General features: G+C 46.5%; 1 protein-coding gene across 1 annotated transcript in view; it reads left to right on the top strand.

Moving 5' to 3' along the window:
• LOC141173025 (C3a anaphylatoxin chemotactic receptor-like) overlaps positions 1–26,640 on the top strand; it is a 134,566-nt gene extending 107,926 nt beyond the window's left edge. Inside the window, exon 5 of the mRNA XM_073657651.1 lies at positions 22,626–26,640. Within this exon, the coding sequence (XP_073513752.1) occupies positions 22,626–23,562 (937 nt within the window). The 3' untranslated portion in view covers positions 23,563–26,640. The remainder of the gene's footprint in view (positions 1–22,625) is intronic.
• Positions 26,641–26,985: the final 345 nt, after the last annotated feature.

The raw sequence follows: 26,985 nt of genomic DNA, 5'->3' as shown, positions 1-26,985 counted from the left end.
TATCTGCATCTAGCTCTGAAAAAATATTTGGCCTTCTAGCAGTGTGTGGGACATTCTCTATTAGTCCATCTATACTGACCTCCATCAGGTTGCAAACTGAATATAATTTTTTTCTGCATCTAGCTCTGAATAAATATTTGGCCTTCTAGCAGTGTGTGGGACTTTCTCTATTAGTCCATCTATACTGACCTCCATCAGGTTGCAAATTGAATATAATTTTTTTCTGCATCTAACACAGCCAATAGTTTTGGCCTAATACCACAGTTTGGCCACTCAGCTCTGCTCGGTTCCCATCCATTGTTTTTTTGTGCAAACAACTCCAGAGTTGTTAATTAGTTAACCACCAAAATGAGTGGAAAAAGGCCTGCTGCTGGTGGAAAGGGGAATAGGCGTGTTGGGAAGGGGAAAAAAGGTTATGTCCGTGGGGTAGGTGTTAAAGCAACAGTAACATCTGCAGAAGAAAGACCATCTTCCAGCCAAACTAAAATGTCTACTTCTTTTAGCGGACAATGTGATAAGATCCCTTTCCTACGGCCACGCCAATCGCTACAAATTCCAGATGAGGCACAAAAACAGCAGGTGCTTCAACGGATATCAAGTGCTCCTTTAAGTGGGCTCTCCTCCACATCAACTTCAACATCACATATACTCCAGTCCTCAAAGGTGTCACCCCAATCGCACTTGCTTCTTCACAGCTCCCAAATCTCCAGCTGCCCGTCTGAGTATGAGGTAGAACAGATGGTTGAGTCTGCAGAGCTGTTTACTCATACTATAGCCTGGGAATCAGAGGTCGACTCCAGCGCTTCTGTGAATCCAGACGAGGAAATGATCTGCACTGATGCCCAGAATCTTTATGAGTCGGATCCAGGACCAGACGCAGAAGGTTCTGACCATAATGTAGACCCTCATTCCCAAACTGTAACTCCTGTTGGTGGAGACAATGAGGAAGACGATGATAAGACTCAAATACCTGATTGGAGCTACAACTTTAGTTTTTTGTCAGGGCAGGAACAGGTTGGCTCTGAGGACGACGGGTGTGATAACGCACAGGGTGATGATGATGAGGTTGGAGATCCCACTTACTGTCAACCCACAGTCAGCCAAGAGATGAGGTCAGCAGAGGAGGTGGAGTAAGATGCTAGTGACGACGAGGTCAGGTTGCGCCTTCCTGGACAGAGACGTAGTACTGGAAGCACGTCAACAACTGCATCCTCAAACACAACTCTGCCTCTCACCACAAGTCGTGGTGGCTCTTCAGGTCGCATGGGTGCTAAGCCTTGCATAGCCTGGGCATTTTTTCAGATCGATAAAGATGACCCAACTCGTGTTATCTGTAACATTTGTCAGCAAAAGCTAAGTAGAGGCCAAAAAATACATAGTTTGAGTACTTCATGCATGAACCGGCACATGGACATGAAGCATAAGTTGCAGTGGGAAGCTCAGTGTGCTGCAATGCGGCCTAGCCGGCCGGGCCAACCACCGTCTGCCATAACTTGTGCATCCGCGGCCTCTTCATCCTCTGTGACTGGGGGGACAGCAGTCACACCTGTTTTGGGGCGCAGACCTGCCACCTCTTTACCCGCAACAGCCAGCGTGATTGGCAGGTCATCATTTTCTTTGGAGGTGGTAACACCAGCTGGTGTTGAGCGCTGTCCGACATCGATAGCACCACCTTTGGATCAAGGCAACCTAACATGTCCGCCTGCATCTTCCTCACAGACCGGCAGTTTGCCGGGGACACCCTTATCAACCCCGTCTAAGCACAATAGCCAGCCCTCGGTCCCTCAGATGTGGACAAGTAAAAGACCATTTCCTCCTAGCCATGAGAAAGCTAAAAGGTTGAATTTCACCATCTGCAAATTCTTGGCTACAGAAATGCTGCCTTTCCGCCTGGTGGACACAGAGGATTTTCGAAACCTTATGTCCGTCGCAGTGCCCCAGTACCAGATGCCCAGTCGGCACTACTTCTCAAAGAAAGGTGTGCCTGCGCTCCACCAGCATGTCGCACACAACATCACCGCTTCTTTGAGAAACTCTGTGTGTGACAGGGTGCATTTTACCACAGACACTTGGATGAGTAGGCATGGACAGGGGCGTTAGATGTCGCTGACTGGGCACTGGGTAACTATGGTGACAGCAGGACAAGGGGCTGCTGTCGAAGTCTTGCCGTCCCCACGAGTTGTGCGTCAATCCTCTTTATGTCAAAGTTCCTCCACTGCTTCTGCCTCCTCAACCTCCTCTCGGTCTTCCACCTGCACCCAAAGCCTGTCTGGTCATGCCACAAGCTTTCTAACTGCGCAGAAGGGATCCTGCACACCTCCTTACTATGCTGGCAGTAGGGCTCAACGTCATCAGGCGGTTTTTACATTGAAATGTCTGGGAAATGTGAGTCACACAGCTGAGGAGTTGTGGTCAGCTCTGGAGAACCAATTTCATGAATGGTTGTCTCCACTGGACCTGAAACCAGGGAAGGCCGTGTGCGACAATGCTGCAAACCTGGGTGCGGCCCTTCGCCGGGGCAATGTCACACACGTGCCTTGTATGGCTCACGTGTTGAACCTGGTTGTCCAGCAATTTTTAGCCCACTATCCCAGACTAGATGGCCTTCTGCAGAGGGCACGGTCACTGTGTGCTCACTTTCGCCATTCGCATCCCGCAGCTCAGCGACTTACATCTCTACAGAAGTCGTTGGGCCTGCCACTTCACCGGCTAAAATGCGATGTGCCTACCCGGTGGAATTCAACTCTGCACATGTTGCAGCGACTGTGGCAGCACCGACAAGCCCTGGTGCAATACGTTCTGACGTATATCCTGGGCCAACGAGATCCAGAGGTGGGGCAAATCACGCTGGAGGAGTGGTCTCAGATCAGGGACCTATGCACCCTTCTGCACAGTTTTGAAATGGCGACGAAGATGTTTAGTGCTGACGATGCCATTATCAGCATGACTATTCCGGTGATTTACATGCTGGAGCACATGTTAAACAGAATTCGGAGTCAGGTGGTGGCACAAGAGGAGGTGGAGGAAGTAGAGGAGGAGGAGTTGTATGCGGAAGGGCTAACATCTGCAAGGTCCAGACGGTCGGCAGCACCAAGGCGGCAGGCATGTGAGGGTGGGGGAGATGGTTTTACCAGGGCGCATGGTAGCAGCCAAACTAGAGAGGAAGGTGCAGGAGCCCAGGAAGAAGTGGAGGACGAACTGATGGAAGACTCATCAGATGAGGGAGACCTTGATCACATTTCTGTTGTGCGAGGTTGGGGGGAGAGGACAGAGGAAGGAAGCATGATTGTTACCTCGCCACCAACACAACAGGGACTTGGTGCTCCTGGATGCGCAACACACATGAGTGCCTTCTTGCTGCACTACCTGCAATATGACCCTCGAATTGTGAGAATTAGAAATAATCCTGACTACTGGGTTGCCACACTGTTAGATCCCCGGAACAAAAGTAAATTTGCAGAAATTATTCCTGCCATAGAAAGGGATGCACGCATGCAGGAGTATCAGCAGAGACTGTTGCAGAATCTTACATATGCTTTTCCACAAAATACCAGTGGTGGACGTAGTGAATCTCACAGTTCCAACTTGCCAACCGTGGGACCGTCAAGTGTTCAGCACTCAAACCGTAACAGAACCACAGTATCTGCTGGTAACATCAATTTTGCGGAATCATTTCACCACTTTTTTAGCCCATCCTTTGCAAGGCCACAGGAGACAAGAAGTCTGACACATAGTCAACGCCTAGAGACGATGGTACAGGAGTATCTCCAAGTAAACATTGAAGCCACGACTGTGTCACTGGACCCTTGCTCTTTTTGGGCTTCCAATCTGGATAAATGGCCGGAGCTAGCCACTTACGCCTTGGAGATCTTGTCATGCACCGCAGCCTGCGTTCTGTCTGAACGTGTGCTCAGCGCTGCTGGTGGTGTGCTGACAGATAAGCGCACGCGGCTCTCCACTGATAATGTAGACAGACTCACGTTCATAAAGATGAACAAATCATGGATCCGAAACGACTTTTCTACCCCTGTGTCATCCTGGGGAGAGTAAAAGCTTGATGATTGGTTAAAATGACCCTACCAACCGTTTTAAGCTTTCAAATTACTAATCATGTTTATCTGTATCTTGGCTGGAAAATAATTTGGGCTTTGTAGCAGTGTGCAGCACTGATTCTATTAGGCCATCTATAATAAGCTCCACCAGATTTAAAATTACTAATCATGTTTATCTGTATCTTGACTGGAAAATAATTTGGGCTTTGTAGCAGTGTGCAGCACTGATCCTATTAGGCCATCTATACTAAAGCTTCACCAGATTTAAAATTAATAATAATTTGTAGCTGCATCTAGCCCGGAAAATAATTTTGGGGCTCCGAGATGCGCAAGACACATAAGTGCCTTCTTGCTGCACTACCTGCAGCATGACCCTCATATTGTCAGAATTCGAAGTAATCATGACTACTGGGTTGCCACACTCTTAGATCCCCCAAACCTTTCGATCAACCTTTTCATTTTAATAAAGACCAAAAAAATGGTCATTTTTGAAATTATAAGCATTAGCAGGTTATTAGAAACTGAAATCAAACAGTTTTCAACTCAAAACTTTATTCTAGGTGATGTTACATTTTCACATAGGACCCCTTGTTCGAAAGGAGCTTCTGAACTCTCTCGTCCATTGAATTTGTCAGGTTTTGGATGGTTTCTGCTTCAATTGTTTTGCATGAGGACAGAATACCCTCCCAGAGCTGTTGCTTAGATGTGAACTGCCTCCCGCCATCATAGACACTCCTTTTAATGATGCTCCAAAGGTTCTGAATGGGGTAGAGGTCAGGGGAGCATGGGGGTCACACCATAAGTTTGTCCCCTTTTATGCCCATATCAGCCAGAGATGCAGATGTTTTATGTGCAGCATGAGATGGTGCATTATCATGCAGAAAATGATCTAGCTGTGAAATACACGGTTCTTCTTCTTGAACCATGGCAGGAAGTGCTGTTTGAGAAAATCCACATACATTATGGAGTTCATCTTTAGCGCCTTCAGGGATCCTAAAGGGGCCGACAATCTCTCTCCCCATGATTCCAGCCCAAAACATTACTCCACCTCCTCCTTGTTGGCGCTGTAGCCATGTTTGGGTGGGGTGTCCATCAACCAGCCATCCTCCACTCCATCCATCTGGACCATCGAGCGCTGCACGGCACTCATCCGTGAACAAAACAGTTTTGAAATCAGTCTTCATGTAATGTTTGGCCCACTGGAGCCATTTCTGCTTGTGTGAAGTGGATAGAGGAGGTCGACAGGATGGCGTATGCACAGCTGCAAACCTCTGAAGGACCCTGCATCTTGTTGTTCGGGGGACGTTGGAGGCACAAGCAGCTTCAAAAACTTGTCTGCTGCTATGACAAGGCTTTTTTGCCGCTGCTCTTTCAACCTGACGTAATTGCCAGTAGGAAAGAGTCCTCAATTTGCCCTTATCAGCACGCACACGTGTGTACTGTGAATCAGCTACATACTTCTTGATTGCCAAGACACTTCATCCTGATCATCGCACAATGTTGATTGTAGTCATGCCTTGACCTAAACACTCCACAATTTGTTGCTTCTCAGCAGCCGACACATCCTTTTTCTTTCCCGTTTTGGCAGAAAATGTAGGCTGCTTAATAATGTGAGACAGCCTTCTTAAGTAGTCTTGCCTTTCATTGGACACACCTGCCAAACTAATTAGCACAGGTGTCTGCAATTGCTTACAGTGATATAAAGAGCCCTGACACACATCACCATCAATGAGTTTAACTGACAAACAAACAAATTCTTCCCTTATCACTCCTAAACACTTTTTGCATAATAATTTGGAACACAGTGTACATGTGCTTTTCCACAAAACACCAGTGGTTCACGTAGTGAATCTTACAGTTCTAACTTGCCAACCGTGGTCTGTATGGAGTTGTTCAATAAAGGGCACAAAATTAAGATAACATAGATGGGAGAGGTCTCTATGAATATGAATTCCTAAGTATTTGATACCCTGTGAGGGCCAGGCAAAGGGAAAGTTAGACTGGATGGAATCCTATATGGATTTGGGGAGGGAGACATCGAGGGCCTCAGACTTCGCTGCATTGATTTTAAAATTTGACCATGTAACAAAGTGATCTATTTCAGCCATAACAGCATGGATGGATATATGTGATTGACTGATATATACTAGGACATCATCAGCAAATAGAGAGCACTTGTACTCAGTGCCTCCCACCTCAATCCACCTAATATTGGGGTTATGGCGAATTGATGAGAGCAGGTGCTCCGTCACTAGGATGTATAAGAGAGGGGACAGAGAACATCCCTGCCTTGTCCCATTGGTGATTGTGAAAGGTGATGAAAATGTTCTGATGCGCCCCCTGGGCCTTGGGACACCCGGAGCCGGACCCTTTTTGGTGGATGCTGGTGGTTGTAGTCTCCGTGGCGGCAACCCGGTTCCGTGGCTCAGGGCAGTCAAACCAGTGGCGGAACTATTTATGTGGTTTTGATGTTTAAATGTCCGACTACGCCACCCGTGGATTGCGGTCAGAGTGAACCACCGCTCCAGTGCAGACCGCTGAGTCTGGTGTTGTGGGTGCAGCAGAGCGTAGCATAACTCCCCACGGGAGGAGTATAGCCTCAGGGCAGTGTATGCGGAGGATGGGGGTGATGGTGCAGGGCAGCAGCAGTAATGACACGGAGTCAGTGATGCAGTCCAGGGCCTTTACTCACAGTTCTTATTATCCAGACCACGTCTGCAGGTAACGGCTGCCCATGTCGTACTGTGCTCACCAGGTGAGGGGCTCAGACAACTCCCAGATAACTTTGGAGTGCTTCACAGGACCCCCTTTGTGTGTCCTTTGTCTCGCCTTTCTTACCAACCCTTCTGTCCGGCTGCCTCGGGCCTCCTCTTGGTAAACTTGGCGCCAGTTTCCCTGACCCTATGTGGTGCCTTCCTAGCGGGTGTAGCGAGGGGCTGCGCCACATAAAATGTCACAGCCTCCTGTTTCTAGCTGAGGGTCGTTTCCTGCCTCCACTAGTTTCGGGGACCGGTCTCCCCCTTTGGCCTGACCCCTCCACGCAGGTGGATTCGGGCGTGCGGTGGCGACTCGCCCGTCCGCACCCCTGAGATCCCTTCATTCCTCGTTCCTGGAGCCTTCTCCGCTCCTCTTCCTTCCTTCTCCCTCTTCCAGGCCTGGGCCTCTGTTACAAGGCCCGCCTCCGGAGCAGAGCTCATGCAGAGCCCCTGCTCCCTGCCACTTCTGCTCAGACTTCTCTGCACTGAACTAAGATGGTGCCCACCTTTTATACTCCCTTCTCAATGCACCCAGGAACTGCTTCCTCCCTGCTCCTGCACTACAGGGTTCCCCTTCCTCAGTGTTCCCTCCCCCCACTCCAGCCAGGGACAGGGACTGTCGTGCCCATCTCAGGGGCATATTGGTCGCCCTGCCCCACGGCAATGTGGTGTAATGCATGCAGGTGTCGGGTACTGATCCACACTACACCCTTACCTGAGAGTGAGATATCACACCTCTGCGTGAGGTGCAATACGTCTGTAGCAACCGAGCCCTCAGGGTGCTACAGTTCCATTTATCTTCAGCCTAGGTGACGTATTGCGATACAGGGCCGTGATTTTGGCTATAAAAGGGTCCCCTAGACCCCTACCCCAAGATTTTTAAGAGAATCATATATGGCGTGCCAGGAGACTCTATGGAATGCTTTCTCAGCATCCAACGAGAGTATCTAATTACAAATTTTTAACTGCATCTAGCCCAGGAAATACTTTGTGCCTAGTAGCAGTGTCTGCTAGTCAGCGGATTATCCCGGCTGTTAACCAAGCTACACCACCTGTAGTTTGGACACTTAATTTTTTCAAAGGAAATGCTTCGGGACCACGGGATACTCAGTGAAGAGCATCAGGAGGCACCCCAAGTCATAGGGGCTGGGACTGGCAGTAGGATGCCTTGCGGTGGACAGCCGAGCTTGATCCTTATAAAAGCTTTTTAACTGCAGCAGCTTTAGTGGACGCTACTGGAGCTGGAATTACGCGGCTGCTGGCATGAGACTTGCCCTCCAATAGATCCTTGTAAATGGATTTAAAGTGTATTCATTCAAATTAGAGAGACAATTTAAATTAAAAAGCTTAGAGCTGCCTCCACCACAGGGGGGCTCGCTCGACCCACCAGCGGACAGGCAACAGTATTGGGAGAGGGGGGCTGGCCGTCAGGGTTCACCGCAGCTCTGGCACATACCCGGCGACGCGGAGGTGGCACGGGCAGGAGCGGACTGAACGTGTCGGCTTCTCACTTTTTGGATTTTAGAAGGGCATGACATGCCTATATCTGTGTCTCCCCCTCCTTTTACTCCTCCACCTCTTTTCTTTTCGCATGACTATATGTACTTGTCACTTTTCCATGTGTTAGTTGTGTCTTCTGAGCAGTTTGTCAGCTTTTGGACACCTTTGAAGGTGTTTTCTATGTGTTTCTATGTGTTTTTGTTTGCCTGCCATTGGTTTTAACGGTGTTCGAAGGTGTTCGACGAACAGTTCGACGAACAGTTCGGCGAACACACGGGTGTTCGACGAACCGAACCGAACTCGAACACTACGGGGGTGGCTCAACACTATTGGACACAAGCAGGGTGCGCTAACACCACTGAATTTCTTCTTCTTAATTGAGCAGAAAGAAATACAAAATTGAGTCTTCATCCAAAATATCTAAGATTTCTGCTTTGTAGCAGTAAGCCTGAATCCCAGTGGCGCAACTAGAGTTTGATGGGAACTGGCACAAGATTTGGACTGCCCCCTGTAAGGTGGCTAATGGTCGCATAGTTGATGGGAGGTATGTTTCACAGAGATGGCTGGTCTCTGTGATGTAACCTAGGGTATTTTCTCTAGTGCACGCTTGCACTAAGAGGACTAATTGGCGCAACTGGGACCAGGTTACGGGTAGCTGTGAAGAGTTTGGTGGGTCTAGCTACCCACATACTTCACCTTTTGGTGTGGTTACCAGCCTATATAATGGAGGCTGTTGTTTGTCACATGGTCTGTGTTTGGAGGGAGAAGGCCTCCTGTGTGTTGTCTCCAGACTGAGCTGTGTGCTGGACACATACCAACCTGTGTGACCTCAGGTCCAGTTTACCAGAAACTTTGCTAAAAAGACTGTTTTCTTTGTTTTTCCCTGCACTGAAGGCTGTTTGTTTGCATTTTACCTTCTGACTGGTTTATGAAGCCAATAAACCATTCTGGACATTTAAAGGAACATGCCTCCTGTTTGCCTCACATCACACCTGAGTGAGTACAATCCCTACAATTGGTGTTAGAATTGCAGGCAGTGTTCCCAGCAGACAAGTGTGACTGCTATAAGAAGGACTGCATGTCCTGGCTGAAGTCTGCTATATGCCAACAAGGGACACCGGAGAAAATGGACGACCTGCTGAAACATCTGTTACAGGCACAGCAGACGCAGCAAGTGCAGCACCAACAGCAGCAAGTGCAACACCAACAGATGCTACAGAAAAAACAAGTGGTGCAACAAGAGACCACTAAGCTGCTGATGCATCATATTCAGCTCCAGAAACAGCAGCAATAAGATCAGCATCCTCAAAAGCACTAGATCGAGTTGTTTGCAGAGGCGTTCCGTGGCACAGCGAGAGCTCCAACAAGGTCTGTGAGTGATGTTTCCATCTGAAAGGCGGTAAAGGGAGCCCTGCAGAAAATGACCCCGGGGGTTGATATAGAGGCCTTTCTGACAGTGTTTGAAAGGGTCGCTGAGAGAGAGAGACTTCCACCAGAGCAGTGGGCAGAGATGTTGGTGCCATACCTGATGTGGGAGCCCCAGAAAGGGTACTATGACATCGCTTTAATGGATGCTAGGGAGCATGGCAAACTAAAAACGGAGATTCTGGCGCACTTGGTAGTGACAATGACTTTCAGGGCACAATGAGTCCACTGCTGGGCGTATTACCAGGATAAATCCCCTCACTCCCAAATGTTTGAACTGTTGCACCTGGTTCAGAAGTGGATGCATCCGGAGTCCTTTACACCTGCGCAGATGGTGGAGTCAGTGGTAATGGACAGGTTTGTGCACTCCCTTCTGGGACCAAGACAGACCTGGGTTGCCCAGGGTGATCCCAGGAATGTCGATGAACTGGTCGGACTGTTCGAGAGTTAACCGGGGATTGAGGGTTCCCTGGAAAGGCAGCTGACTCCATACTGGGGGTCCCAACAGGGGGCGGATGCCCAAAGGGGGGTGGGACGTCCAAGGTCCAAAGGGGCGGGGAAGGTGGTACCCTAGGTCCCTACGGGTGAAGTGATCTGCTGGAGATGCCATCACTCAGGCCATACAGACGCCCGTTGTCCCCTGACCCCCAAGCAGATGGACTACAGCATAGGACACCGCTGTTCATATTATGCGTATCCGGCCTGCAATATGAACTGTCCACACAACAAGGGGCCTCAAGCGTGTCCCATGAATGTGAACGGGCGGCAGGTAACTGCGCTGCTAGACTCCGGCAGTCTGGTGAGGGCCACTCTTTCTCTCCAACTGATACTGGAGAAAAAAGTCAGTGTACGGTGCATTCATGACGATGCTAAGGACTATCCTATGACTAGAGTGGACATTGAAATGGCCCATGGTAGTGAGACCCACGAGGTCGGTGTCATTCAGGACTTGTGGCACCCTATCATTATAGGTCGGGACTTTTGTTTATTTTGGGATTTGTGGGGGAAGGGTTCAAGGTTTGCTGGTGTGGTGAAGAAATCAAATAACCGTGAAGAGGTATCACCACACCCAGAGTCAGACGGGTTTCTCTTTTGTGTCCTGGTGGGGAATGAGGAGGTAGTGTTCCCTGAGTCTGACATTCCTGAGTTAGGTGTCACAAGCAAGAATTTTGGGTCTGCCCAACATAGGGACCTAACTTTGAAGGAAGCCTTCATTAATGTCACTGTCATAAATGGGGTGGCACAGGATCCCGGGGCTGGCACCAGGTTTCCCTATTTTATGATAAGTGGAGACTTGTTGTACCGGGTCACGAATGTGAGGGAAGAGCTGGTGGGACAGTTAATAGTGCCAGGTCCCTATAGATGAAAAGTGTTGAACATGGCTCATTTGCATATCTTGGGGGGACATCTAGGGGTGGAAAAAACACAGGAACGGATTATGCAGAGGTTCTATTTGCCCGGTTGTCAACGGGAAATATTGAAGGCCCTGCTTGCTCTACATGCCAGTTAACTGCCCCCACCTCTCACTTTCGATGTCCCCTCGTGTCATTGCTAGTGTTGAGCGATACCTTCCGATATCGGGAAATATCAGATCGGATTGGATCGGACCGATACCCAAAAAGTATCGGATATCGCCGATTCCGATACCGGAAACCAATGCAAGTCAATGGGACCGAAATATCAGAATAAAAATAAACACTTTCTTTCCTTGTAGATTATTTCTACATGAAGGAAAACAACTAAGAATAATGTAGAATGTATTGGGGGAGGTGGGGGAGACAATAAAGGCATAGAGGTTTAGCTCAATCAAATGGAATAGCAGGAATTAATATTTTTTTAAGACGTTCTGAGTTACGGAAATATTGACTGTGTTAAGTTTTTTTATATTTTGTCAGATATTTATGTTTCACTACTTCCATGCTCTTCACCTTCTTTATTACTTCTCCCACACTTTCCCCATTCATCATCCTCAGCATCAGCATCTTTTTCATCAACTTCTTCTTCACCTTCTACATCTTCTTCTTCTTCACCTTCTTCCTATTATTCTTTTTTTTTTACATTCTTCATATTCTTCTTATTCAACCATTATTCTTCTTCATATTCTACTTCTTCATCTTCTTCATATTCTTCTTCATCATATTCTTATTTGTGACAGGCATTCCTGTAGTTGTTATCTATAAAAGTTTGAACATTACAGCTTTCGTTCTGCCCGTCACAAAAGATTTACAACAGGATTTGTCCGCATTCAGTTTGGCCTGCAGCAGCAGGTCTTTTTTCCAGGGGCACCACGAGGAGGAACGGACTCACCCCCATACACTGCTTAGTCATCTTCTGCTTATAATTTAGATATTATCTTTTGCGCTGACTTTTAGTCTTATGCTTAATGTTCTTCCGCTTTATGTTCTGCAGCTTCTTGTACTTCTGCTTCTTAATTTTCTGTCTCTTGTTCTTCTGTATCTTGGTGGTTGTCTTCTTCTTCTTTGTCCTCCTGGTCAACTTCCTCAGGGTCATCTTCTTGGTCTTCTTCGGGGTGGTCTTCAGGGTCGTCATCTTCAGGGTCGTCGTCTTCGGGGTCCTAGTCTTCGGGGTCCTCGTCTTCAGGGTCGTCATCTTCAGGGTCCTCGTGTTCTGGGTCGTCATCTTCAGGGGCCTCGTCTTGTTCAGGGTCGTCTTCAGTGTCGTCGTCTTCAGGGTCATCGTCTTTGGGGTTCTCATCTTCTTTGGGTTGGTCTTCAGGGTCCTCATCTTCAGGGTCGTCATCTTCGGGGTCCTCGTCTTCTTCGGGTTAGTCTTCAGGGTCCTCATCTTCAGGGTCCTCGTCTTCTTCGGGGTGGTCTTCAGGGTCCTCGTCTTCAGGGTCCTCGTCAGGGACATCCAGAGTGATTACCAAGAACCATTTCAAAAAGCATGAACTTGGAAATGTAGCAGAAGGTACAAGAAGGCTGAGGAACTGCAGAGAACCAGCTGACGATACTGAAACCCGGATGGGTAGCAGAAGGTACAAGAGCCAATGGAACTACCGAAGACCAGCTGACGGTACTGGAACTCAGTTACTAAGCAGGAGGTACCTGTGCCAGAAAGCCCTACCAAGGACCAGCAGACGTTGGTGGAACTTGGATACTGCGAAGGAGGCACCTAAGCCAAAGGCACTACCGAGAACCAACTGACGGTACTGGAACCTGGATGGGTAGCAGAAGGTACTAGAGCCAATGGAACTACCGAAGACCAGCTGACGGTACTGGAACTGGGTTACTAAGCAGGAGGTGCCTGTGCCAGAAAGCACTACGAAGGACCAGCAGACGTTGGTGGAACTTGGATACCGAGAAGGAGGCACCTAAGCCAGAGGCACTGCCGAGAACCAGCTGAGGGTACTGGAACCCGGATGGGTAGCAGAAGGTACCCATGTAAAAAAAAGTTGCATGGCCGCGAGCCGGCCGCAGTTACCAAAACCCACAGTCCTACAGGGGGGGTACTTGTCCTATTGGCACTATGGTACCAGCCTTCATTGCCAGATCCCGCAGCCCACATAGGAGTCACCAAAACTGCAGGCACCATAGAGTCGGCTAACCCGACCGCAACACGACAGAACAACGCATTGGAGGCAAAGTGACGTTGACACTACCCGTAAACAGCTGGCATGCTGGAACCAGGCTGGGCAGGAGGGAGTACCCATGCCAAAGACACTGCCGAGAACCAGCTGACGGTACTGGAACCCGGATGGGTAGCAGAAGATACCCATGTAAAAAAAAGTTGCAAGGCCGCGAGCCAGCCGTAGTTACCAAAACCCACAGTCCTACAGGGGGTGCTTGTCCTATTGGCACTATGGAACCAGTCTTCATTGCCAGATCCCGCAGTCCACATTGGAGTCACCTAAACTGCAGGCACCATAGAGTCGGCTAACCCGACCGCAACACGACAGGACAACGCATAGGAGGCAAAGTGACGTTGACACTATCCGGAAACAGCTGGCGTGCTGGAACCAGGCTGGGCAGGAGGGAGTACCCGTGCCAAAGACACCGCTGGGAAACAGCTGGCGGTGCTAGAACCCAGGGTAAGTACTAAAAACAGAGTGGAGCCAAAGGACTAATTGGAGCAAGTTTAAAATCAATAGTAGTATGAATGTGTACAGAGCAGGAGAATTTGCCGGACACACAGCAGGGGAACAGCTGACGTTACTGAACCCCAATAACACTGGAGCAAGCGTTGACTGTGCAGATGGCTCTTCTGAGCAGCAACTAGCAGTATTGGAGCCCAGGGTAAATACTAAAAACAGAGGAGCCAGAGGTGTAATTGGAGCAAGTTTTAAATCAGTAGTACAGTGGATGTGGACAAAGCAGGAGAATCTGCCGGACACACAGCTGGGGATCAGCTGACGTTACTGAACACCAATAACACTGGAGCAAGCGTTGACTGTGCAGATGGCACTTCTGAGCAGCAACTAGCGGTATTGGAGCCCAGGGATAATACTAAAAACGGAGGAGCCAGAGGTGTAATTGGAGCAAGTTTTAAATCAGTAGTACAGTGGATGTGGACAAAGCAGGAGAATTTGCCGGACACACAGCTGGGGATCAGCTGACGTTACTGAACCCCAATAACACGGCAGCAAGTGTTGACTGTGCAGACAGCACTTCCGAGCGCCAACTGGTGGTGTTGGAGCTCAGGGATAATACTGAAATCAGAGGAGCCAGAGGTGTAATTGGAGCAACTTTAAAATCTGTACTAGTGTGAATGAGGACAGAGCAGGAGAAATTGCCGTCCGCACAGCAAGGGAACAGCTGACGTTACTGAACCCAAATAACACGGCAGCAAGTGTTGACTGTGCAGACAGCACTTCTGAGTGACAACTGGCGGTGTTGGAGCTCAGGGATAATACTGAAAACAGAGGAGCCAGAGGTGTAATTGGATCAACTTTAAAATCGGTACTAGTGTGAATGAGGACAGAGCAGGAGAAATTGCCGTCCGCACAGCAGGGGAACAGCTGACGTTACTGAACCCCAATAACATGGCAGCAAGTGTTGACTGTGTAGACAGCACTTCTGCAGCAACTGGCAGTGTTGGAGCTCAGGGATTACAGTTCAGGTGGTAGAAACATGAACAGAACAGAATACCTGGATACTGTTGCCAACCAATTATTTATTCTGGAAGAGGACTGACAAATTCATGAGACATCCAGGCCTTGTTCATTTTGAGAAAAGTAAGCCGGTCAACGTTATCGGAGGAAAGTCGCATGCGACGGTCTGTTAGTACACCACCTGCGGCACTAAAGACGCGTTCCGATAATACACTAGCAGCAGGGCCAGCTAGTACCTCCAATGCATACTGGCTAAGCTCTGGCCATATATTCAGCTTACAGACCCAAAACTTAAAGGGAGAAGAGCCGTCTGGGAGTACACTGAGAGGGCAAGACATGTAGTCTGTCACCATCTGACGGAAATGTTGCCTCCTGCTGACTGGAGCCGTCTGTGATAGTGTAGACATTTGTGGCGGCGGGGACACAAAACTTTGCCACATTTGGGCCATACTGGTCTTGCCTTGTGCTGAGGCGCTGCTTCTGCTCCCTCTTTGTGCAGAGCTTCCTCCACTGCCTCGACGCACTGAGCTGCTTTGTAAAGCACTAGCAGCACTGCTCTCGGTTGGAATGGAGAACATGATGAAATGCACCAGTGCATCTTGGTACTCCCGCATTTTACGCTCCCGGTTCAACGGTTTTATGAGGCTTTATAAGTTGTCCCGGTAGCGAGGATCTAGGAGGGTGGACACCCAATAATCAACCGTGTTGAGAATGTGGGCGATGCGGCGGTCGTTTCTCAGGCATTGCAGCATGAAATCAACCATGTGCTGCAGACTGCCAACTGGCCAAGAAACGCTGTCTCCTGCTTGAGGCGTGATCTCTGCATCACCCCACCCTCACTCTAGATACTGACTACTAGAGCATTGTGTACCTCCCTCCTCTGGACAGATGTCTTCCTCCTCCATTGACTCCTCCTCATACTCCTCACAAAGTGTCCCCTGCCTAGGCCTTTGTGAGGAACCACGTTGCGCAGACTGTAGAGAAGCAGATGGCATTTGTCACTCCTCATCCTCCAAATCTTCCAAAACCTCCTCCCTTAGTGCTTGCAGTGTTTTTTCAAGCAGGCAGATAAGGGGGATAGTCATGCTGACTAGTGCATCATCTGCACTCGCCATCCAATTGGAATAATCGAAGGCACACAAAACGTGGCAAATGTCCTTCATAGAGGCCCACTCAGTGGTGGTGAAGTGTGAACGGCGTGCACTGCGACTTGTTTGCTCCTGCTGCAGCTGGTACTCCATTACTGCTGCCTGCTGCTCACACAACCTCTCCAACATATGTAACGTTGAATTCCACCTAGTGGGTAGGTCACATATGATGCGATGTTCCGGAAGACGTAATCGGCGCTGCAGAGCTGCAATGTGCAATCTTGCGTTGCTGGAACGCCGTAAGTGAGCGCACTCTATGCAGACCTTGTGAAGCAGTGCATCAAGATCCGGATAGTCCCTCAAAAAACTCTGTATGACCAAGTTGAGCACATGTGCCAGACATGGGATGTGAGTGAGGTTGCCTAGGCCTAGAGCTGCCACCAGATTTCGGCCATTGTCACACACTACCATGCCTTCCTGGAGATTCGCTGGCACAAACCACACGTCGCTCTGCTGCTTGATGGCATTCCAGAGCTCCTGCGCTGTGTGGCTTCGATTTCCCCAAAGAAATTAATTTTAATACGGCCTGTTGACGTTTGGCCACGGCTGTGCTCATATCGGTCATCATAACAGGTAACCGTTCACGGGTCGATGTGGAGGTAGACCATGACTGCTCCTGCAGCGCTGATTCAGAGGAACTGAAGTATGAGGAGGAGTCAATGTGTACAGACTGGATTCCTGCAATCCTTGGAGTTGGCAGAACACGTACAGCGCCACTCTCAAGATCTGTACCCAGCTCCACAACATTTACCCAATGGGCAGTGAGGGAAAGGTATCGTCCCTGTCCATGCTTACTGGTCCACGCATCCGTGGTCAGGTGGACCTTGCTACTGATGGTGTTTTGTAGCGCATGTTTAATTTTTCCCTCCACATGCTGTTGCAGGGCAGGGACAGCTTGCTTGCTGAAATAAAAGCGGCTGGGCACGTTGGATTGTGGGACTGCCAATGCCATAAAGTTACGGAAGGTGTCAGTCTCCACCAGCCTGAATGATAGCATTTCAAGGGCCAGTAGTTTAGCAATGCCAGCATTCAGAGCCTGTGCTCGGGGGTGGTTTGCCGAGTATGGGCGCCTTTTCTCCCATGCCTGTGCTAACGATGGCTGTAGACTGGCCTGGGAGTGTGAGGTGACAGGGAATGTTGTGCTGTGGGTGGAATTACACTGTGTCTCTGTACAACAGTGCCAGAGATTCTTCCATGGCAATCTTGTGAGGAAGCCGAACCAGCTGGAGGAAGAGGCTACAACACGAGCTGAAGAGGTGGTAGGTGGCGCAATAGGTTGGCCTAGGTCTTCAGTGTGTTTTTGTAACTCCACCACATGCTTGGTCCGCACATGTTTCCACATATTTATGGTATTGAGGTTGCTGACACTTTTCCCTCTTTTCACCTTCTGATTACACAGGTTGCATTTGACAAAGCAAATGTCATCTGCAACTGTGTCAAAAAAGGACCAGGCACTGCAAGTCTTGGGAGCGCCCGCTTTGGATTTTGGAAGAGCCATGCTCCTAGTGGGTGCCGAAGTGGAGGCTACAGGCAACCAAGTCAGCCCCCTCCCTCTCCCTCCTTTTTGGTCCGTTCGGGGAATCTCTGCCTCAGAGGTGCTCCCACCACCTTACTGTCCCTCACGCCATGATGGGTCAAGGACCTCATCATCTACACCACCCTCTTCAAACAACTGCTTCTCCTGGGTAGTTTAGACAGCACAGTATGTACCAGAAAGTGGCACCTGAGTCTCATCATCAGATGGGTACTGAGGTGTGCTGCTGACTATAGGCACTGGCCCACCACCCTCTTCAGATTCAAAACGGTTGTGCATCACTGCATACTACCTCTTCTTCAAATTCTCGAATTCTGCTTGGCTGGCCCCCTCTTTCCAAGCCAAGAGATTCAGAGAACAGAAGTAGAGATGGCTCCGGTCCAGGGCTCTCTGACTGCCTGGGCAATTTGGCAGGTGGTGAAGAGACAGATGGGTGCTCTTCAGTGCTAAGGACCTGAGAGGATCTGGAACTAATTGAAGTCGATGTGTTAGCTGCCATCCATCCGATAACGGCTTCAATTTGGTCCTCCCGCAGCAGTGGGGTACGCCTAGCTCCTACAAAGCTGTGCATAAAGGACTGTTCCTGGTAAAACTGGGGGATGCTGAGTCACTGGTGCCTGGAGCAGGCACAGAATCCCCACGTCCTCTCCCTGCAGGCACAGAATCCTCATGTCCTCTCCCTGCAGAAACTCCACAACCACGACCATGACCACATGCCTTACTCCCTGCCTTCTTCATCTTGGTAGACTGATAAAGATAGGCAGAAAAGTACTAAGGGCTTAGTGTGCTTATTCCTGAACAGCTGCTAACAGGTATAAGAAACACTAATTTTATAAAGTGTGGACTAGACTTTAATATGAGCTAATGTGGCCTACAGAACTGTAAAGTGGAGTGTTTGGTGAACTTTATTTAGGTTTTTTTTGTCACAAAAAGTCACTGGATGTGCCCAAAGATGTAATACTGATAGTATCACAAACTTTTTGTAGCTATTACATTGTAGGAAGGTATCCTACAATGCAATAGATGAGACTACAAAAAATAGGCTAATACTAATCTGGCTGGGGCTGCAGGGCACAATGTTGCAGAAGGGCTCCTTCAACTACTCCTATATAGTGTGTTTGGAACCAATTTAGCTGAATACGGATGGAACCACCACACTAATAGGAGATATCAGGAAAAATTATGAATTAGCAAAAAAGGACAATGTATGAGGCAGTGACACACACTGAGTGCACTACAACCAGACGTGGTTGAAGCACACACTACAGGGTGAGCTGCACTCACACACAGAGACCTTGCAGACAGCGGTGAACAGCACAGAGAACTGTGCACTATTATAAAATAGCTTGGGTAAAGCAGAATAGACCAAATAGGTAGCTAAAACTGTCCCTCAGAACAACAGCGTCCTATCCCTAACTGAATTCACAGCAGAGTGAGCTGAAAATGGCGGCGGCGGCTTTTATAGTGCATCATGACATCATTTCAGCAGCCAATCACAGCCATGCCATTAGTTAAGATGCCTACATGCAGGGCCGGCTCCAGGTATTTCTGGGCCCCAGGCGAAAGAGTCTCAGTGGCCCCTTTAACACATACCACGATTCATGATGCACAGATACGGCAGAGAAATATATATATAGTACACAGGGCACAGCCTGCCACCTCATCCTTCACATATGCAGACATGCGCACGCACACGCGGTACACAGACATATGTACACATGGTACGCAGATATATGCACACACGGTACGCAGATATATGCACGCACACACGGTACGCAGACATATGTACACATGGTACGCAGACATATGTACACACGGTACGCAGATATATGCACGCACACACGGTACGCAGATATATGCACGCACACACGGTACGCAGACATATGTACACACGGTACGCATACATATGCACGCACACACGGTACGCAGACATATGCACGCACACACGGTACGCAGACATGTGCACGCACACACGGTATGCAGACATGTGCACGCACACACGGTACGCAGACATGTGCACGCACACACGCTACACAGACATGTGCACGCACACACGGTACACAGACATGTGCACGCACACACGGTACACAGATATGTGCACGCACACACGGTACACAGATATGTACACATACAGACATACACACATTTTTACACAAATTCTTAAAGACATATATAAAACAGAAAAATATATATGCACACTGACATTCACATACATGCACTCACACAGACCCATTACAAATATTTTTAATATGGAGATTGGGGAAGCCTCACTCACCTGTCCCCGGTCCAGTGTCCTGTCCAGCAGCTCCTCGGGTATGGGGCAGTGCAGGGCCCCCGGCGTGTCACAGACATCATGGCCCCGGACCATCAGAGGGGCCCACTTGCGGTCGGGTCCGGGCCGCTCCCGCGCCCATCTGTGCAGGACCTCAACTCCGACGGTGTTTGATTGCCGGCACTCCCCCCAGACATAGCCGCGCGCTGTGCGGTTGTGTCTGCTAGTAATGACGCGGCAGGGGCGACAAACAAGCACAATTAAAGGTGCAGTGCCGTCGACCCTGCCATGTCATTACTAGCAGACACAGCCGGACAGCGCGCGGCCATGTCTGGGGGGAGTGCCGGCAATCAAGCAGCGCCTGCGTCCCTGAACAGGTGCCGAGGAAGCGGCCAGGGCCCCGACAGTGAGTGGGCGGTGGGCCCCTCTGATTTTCCAGGGCCCCGGCACTTGCCCGGGTACGTCGGGTGCTGACGCCGGCCCTGCCTACATGCCTAACAGGATGTGCCCACACTTCTTAGGATCCTCATTGGCTGAATAAAATGAAACTGGCTCATTGCATTATGGGAACTTCCGATTCCGGTATACGATATTGTAAAAGTATCGGAATTAAGTATTGGAATTCCGATACAGCGAATATCGGCCGATACCCGATATTTCAATATCGGAATGTTCAACACTAGTCATTGCCCATTATTGAAGCCATTCGAGAGAATTGTCATGAACTTGGTTGGTCCCCTCGTTAAATCTTCTCATGGGCATCAATATATCTCGGTTAGACTTTGCTAAAAGAACTGTTTTCTTTGTTTTTGCCTGCACTGAAGGTTGTTTGTTTGCATTTTACTTTCTGACTGGTTTATGAAGCCAATAAACCATTCTTGACATTTAAAGGAACATGACTCCTGTTTGCCTCACATCACACCTGAGTGAGTACAATCCGTACACCACCCCATCCTGATTACATATATAGTTTTCCTCCATCCTGGTATATACAGTATGTCCCTCATCCTGGCCTCATCTTGGTATATGTCCCTTATCTTGGGCCTTATCCTGACATATATATCCCGCATCCTGGTATATGTCCCCCGTTCTGACACTGTTCTTTAATGTATAGGTGCAAGCATAAATTCATAAGGCCACATAGCAGAAGAATAATGCACTCCCCATAGTCCTTCATATAGTATAATGCACAGCCTATAGTCCTCCTTATAGTATAATTCACCCTGATAGTCCTACCTGTAGAATAATGCACAACCCATAGTCTTTCCTACGGTAAAATGCAACCCCATAGTCCTCTATACAGTCTAATGCACCCCATAGTCTTTGATATAGTATAATGCATCTCCTTTAGTCCTCCATATAATATAATGCACCCCCATTGTCCTCCAACTGTATACTGCACAGCCAATAGTCATACATGTAGTATAATACACATCCAATAGTCAAACATTTAATATAATACACAGCACATAGTCAATATGTGGTACATTGCCCAGACCATAGTCATACATGTAGTATAATACACAACCAATAGCCAAACATGTAGTATTATGCACAGCCCATAGTCCTGCATCTAGAAATGGAGAATGAGAGCCTAACTGGTGTAAAAAAATGGTTTTATTGAAATATCAATTCACGTAATACAATACAATCAAAAATAGCATATATAAAAAGGCAACAAAAGTGCAATGTGCCAGAAAACTGCAGAGCAACAGAGAGAATCTGCCATTATATAACTGCCAATATGGTAAAAGGCAGTTTGAACTACATAAACAGGGACCATGATTTAATAGGAAAGTGATAGGCAAAAAAGCACAATAGTATATCCAAAAATGAATTGGGCCCCTGGAATCTACCAAAGAACAAGCAGAATAAGTCCTGGAGCACTGCAGGTGGAGGTGGTAGAAGAAAATGCCTCAACGCGCGTTTTGCCAGGGAATTTTGCGGCTTTCTCAAGAGGCCAATAGTCATACATGTAGTATAATACACAGCCCCTAGTCATACATGTAGTAAAATGCACAGCCCATAGTCATACATATAATAGTATGGCCATAGTGTACTCACTGATTGAAAACAAAAAAAATACTCACCTTCATGCCTCCTCCGCTGCTCGGCGTCCTATTCTGAAGTTAGCAGCTGACTTTTGCGTGCAAGCGACAGGAGCGCATGAGGTCACTTCCGTGTGCCCCAAGTCATGTGTACGGCAATGTCATATGCTGGCCTCTGATTGGCTAGCAGCGTGTATTACCACACATGAGCCTGATGGACCTGTACGCTGCAGTATACTTTAGCTGAATGTGGGTCCGAGGACGCACATGCAGCTGAAGTAGGGCATGGCATCGGTGGGCACCTCAACCGCCAGGCCCGGTTGCAGTGGCGACCACTGCAACCACAGTCATTACGCCAATACTGAGCCCTCCTTCATCATCACTGATTGACCACAGCAGTCATGTGCATTTGTTCAGTACAAAACATTATCACTGAAAGAGAGAATATTAATATCATATTTTAAAATATATGAAAAATTTGTGGAAAGTTCCGAATGGAGACATCTGTAGGTACGAGCGCTTATATATCACGCTGGACTCATGTATTGTAGATTAGCTTCATAACCCTTTCCACATTTATTCATTAGATTTGCAAAAGTTTTATAAGGTCTTGCTGGGCAAAAAAAGCCAAAATAATCAATGAGTCCTGTGATCTGTTCTAGAAAAGGGAAATATGATGGTGTGACCTCTAGCTCCACAGTGTGATCACCCATAGATACCAGCTCTTGTCTTCCATGTACCCCCCTGTAAGCAAGGAGGACATTTAAGGAATAACAAATTCTTCATTGCTCTAATGTCTACCCTATCTTGTCTTCTCAGGTCATCTGCCGAAAATGAAGAGTATAATTATTATCTGAAAATTATACTGAATATTGCCATTACATTATGCAGCATTCTTTTTGTTCTTGGGATTATTGGTAATGGATTAGTCATCTGGATTGCCGGATTCAGGATGAAGAACACAATCAGTGCCGTGTGGTTCCTCAACCTGGCCATCGCGGACTTCCTGTGCTGTGCTTCCCTGTCTCTGAGAATTGCTGAGTTGGCTGCAGTTTTCGCATATGTCCAATATTTTGTATATTGCATATTGAACATGTTTCTGTTTACTCTAAACATGAGCGCCAGTGTTCTTCTCCTGACGGCCATGAGTATTGACCGCTGGGTATCCGTCATGTGGCCAATTTGGGCTAAAATTCACAGAACTGGTAAACTGGTGAGAATCTCTGCAGCGATCATTTGGGGGTTGAGCTTAATTTTAACTGGTTTAGTATATACATTATATAGATACCATGTAGGTGATCTACAGGAATGGTGTGTGAATTTTTATTCTATACATCATTATAATCCTAAGTTATATCACACTATTCAGCTGATCAGATTAGTTATAATGTTTGTGATCCCTTTTCTCATCATCTTCACCACTTATGTCACCATTTTTTACAAACTTAGAAAAAGTAAGAGATCTCAGAGATCCTCCAGGATCATCACTGCTGTTATATTGTGTTTCTTCATCTGCTGGTTTCCATATTACATCTGGCCACTAATATCTGGATATTATAGGTTTAGCATTATGTTACCTATTGTACAGACTATTATTACCACCCTGGCTTACCTCAACAGTTGCATCAATCCAATCCTTTATGCATTCATGGGACGAGATTTCCAGCAAGGTTTCCTTAGATCCATCCCCTCCAGGCTAGAAAGAGCCTTAGGTGACCATCCTAATGACCTAGACAACCAACAAAATAATATATGAAATTCTTGCACAACTGATGTGTAAAATATATTTCTGTTATCTACTGTATCTGAAATCTCCTAACCAGTGCAGACTTGGCCATTTTTCATGTTTTCCATTTTCTTTCTTTCTCCCCTCTTTCCAAAAGCCATATTAATTAATCAGTTTATGCTCCTTTTAACAAAACCTAATGAGGGACTTACTTTTTGAAGTGGTAAAAAGATTAAAATTCTGCCATATTTCTTTGGAAATTGGTTATATACTGTTGATTGAGGAATAAAAGTGGCCTGGCCGCATAATTCCCCAGCTCTTTACAAATATGGTGACTAGAGATGAATGGTTCAATCTCCAGGGGATCAAGTTTGAGTCAAATTTCTTAAAATTTGCAGTTTTCCAAACACTTTGAGATTCGATTCACAGCTTACGAGTGGAAATAAAGAAGAAAAAAAAAAAAGAAAACTTGTCCGGCACCATTTCCCACACTGTTGAAGCATCCAAGAGCAAGACAATTTTTTTCTGTGGCCTCATGGGCTTTCTCATGATGCCATCCAGCAATGACATCTTACGGATTATCTTACCTTGTACAGTGGTGGTCCGTACCTGGACCATCATAGGTCAGCGGTTCCCAGCAGAGCCCAGTTTGTACGAATCGCTGGGTAAGTCTCTCTCTTGTAGAGTGGAAGCTCTTATGGTCAATGGAGTTCTTTTTCTCCCTTCTCCTTTACATGTATTTTGCTAGCAATTTCAATTTGCAAATCTTTTTTCTCTTTATAACACTTTTTTTTTTTAATTCAGCAAAGTCGGCAATTTAAATTTCATAATATTCGCTAATCTATAATGGTGACACTAAATATTTTTAGCTATTTTACTTTTTAGTGCCTTAAAAAAACTTAGTGTAGAAAAAATTGGATTGTGTTGTGAATTTTTCAAAAACCGATAACTTTTTAATTTTTCTGCTTTAATTTGTAATGTTATCATTTTGGGGTTCAAAAGAAGTATTGATAACTATTTATTGTGCCCGGGGTTTCTTCTGTGAGTCTCTGCAATTCATCCTGTAACTGTTCGTCCTGTTTTCTCAAATTTCACAAAAAATAATTATTAAAACACAGTATTCAACCTAAAATGATATCAATAAAAAGGTCAGCTCAACGCACAAAAAAAACAGCCCTCACACATCTCCATCCATGGAAAAATGAAAATGTTACTGGACTCAGAAAACGGCAACATAAAACAATTATTTTTTACAAATTTCTGAATTTTTCTCTGCTTAAATGAACAAAATCTTTATAAATGTAATTCTGCCATAATTGTACTGACCTGTACAGACTGCAGGGATTACTGTTAAATTGCGCAGGTGTGGGATCCAGCCATGGGAACTGCATGTCATAGGGCACTGAGACATGAAGGGGAGGAGAGAAATATTTTAATTAAATCAGTAGGCGGGAGTTCTTCTCGTCTTCCAGATGGGAACACATCATAAGACAGAAAAGACAAAAAGCAATTTCACACAAACAAGACCTCTAATATGAGGCATACAGTAGTTATAGATTCACATTTCTATCACCTATATGTCAATATTAGAGGTCAGAAAAGTGCCAGGGGGTGACAGATTCCCTTTATTTCTAAGAACGTCTGATAACAGCCTAGTATTGCACTATATATAGGAGAAATCACAGTGATCTTGTGACTGAGCCTCACAGGAGAACCAATATGCCACCGAAGGCACGGTAAATGGCAACCCATGATCTTGTTTCCCTGACAGAACTGCCAGTGTCAAAGATTGACTGAATATTTTAAAAAGTTAACGGCAAAGATAAGAACTAGCTCCAATCCGTCCTATAAGAGACAAATTCCGTATGTATAATGCAAAGTATCTTGACAGACACATCCATCAGACTCCTGTCTTCAGTATTGAACTGACCACGGCTGCAGATTAGAGCTATTGATGAAAGTCGGCAATGACACTGTGTCTTTGGCTGCTGACAGGAAGCAGTGATCAGAGCCGGCAATGACACTGTGACCGCGGCTGCAGACAGGAGGCAGTGATCAGAGTCATCAATGACACTGTGACCGCAGCTGCTGATAGGAGTCAGTGATGAGAGCCGGCAATGACACGGTGACCGCTGTTGTTAATCAAAGCATGACATTGCTTAGTATGAAAATCAAGAAGATGCAATGGTGCACTGAGCTGTTTGACCAAGACAAGGGTGCACTGAAGTCCCCCTCATTTTCATGTGAAATAAAACATTTTTAAGCTAACAAAACCACTAACAACAAGAAAGTAGGCATGAATTGTACAGGGGCTAAATACCTTACATACTCCTGGTTCATTTAGGATTTTTGGGTGACAGATGCCATATACTCTATACTGGTTACTTTCTGATAACATATTCCCATTAATCTTCCACCATTCCCTGCTTATTCAATGTCTGCACTGAGCTCACTGCAATGATTTGCATCTGATCAATGTAATCTTTATGGATATTTAATATTCTCTTTATAGTTGTGTTTTTTACAGAGGTAATATCATCTCAGACATTTATAAATTATTCACAGGATGGAGACCCCCATATCCAACATGGAAATGTGCACAATAGGTAGAATGTGTCCTGTGCCATGACAACATTACTACAAGTATATATGTTGTGTCTTTGTAACACTGATGTTAAAATATCTTGCTAATTATTATTAATCTTATATGTCTGTAACCTGAGAAGTATTTGGTATAAAAGTTGCATGAATAAATGTACAACGTATTTCACTCTGCTCCATTAACAAAAATATTATCAACACAAAAAAGCAAAAATATGTTAATATCGGCATTGTATTGACTTTCTGGATATTAATCTTATTCTTCAAAGTTGTGTTTCTTGTATAGGTGATATCATCTCAGACATTTATATTATTCACAGGATGGCGGCCATAAATTCCAATATAGATGTTGATCCTGCGGTCGGAAATCTCCTGCACCATGAGAATATGATATCACGTACTGTATATATGCTGTGTTATTTTTTACACTTATGTTATAATGTTCTACCACATATAATCTTATATGCCTGTAACCTGAAATGTATATGATCAATGTCAAAAAGAAATTGCATGAAGAAATGTATTAAATTTATCACTAAATTGCAATTATAAAAGTGTTATAATGCAAAAATAAAAAATAGCAAAAATAAGAAGAGTCATCTGATGATGTTACTTCTGCTTTTTAAACATTAAGTGTGAAAATGTTTTTTTTTATAGATATATACTATCCATTCTACAATGTGTTACTGTGTGGTATAATAATTGACAGAGATTAGCGGATCAGCCAAATTCCAATTCACCTGTTTGCATGGATTATCCTAGGAAATTCGAATTGTGGTGAATTTTTTTCTCGTAAATTTCTTGTCCCTTCTTATGCTAAAATTATACTTATATAGGTCTCACTGGTAACCT

Source organism: Phyllobates terribilis, unplaced genomic scaffold (genome assembly GCF_046119375.1).
Source record: "Phyllobates terribilis strain yellow unplaced genomic scaffold, ASM4611937v1 Scaffold_12__6_contigs__length_324123572, whole genome shotgun sequence".
NCBI classification, from domain to species: domain Eukaryota; kingdom Metazoa; phylum Chordata; class Amphibia; order Anura; family Dendrobatidae; genus Phyllobates; species Phyllobates terribilis.
The sequence above is the reverse complement of the archived record's forward strand: the minus strand, read 5'-3'. Positions and strand labels throughout refer to the sequence as shown.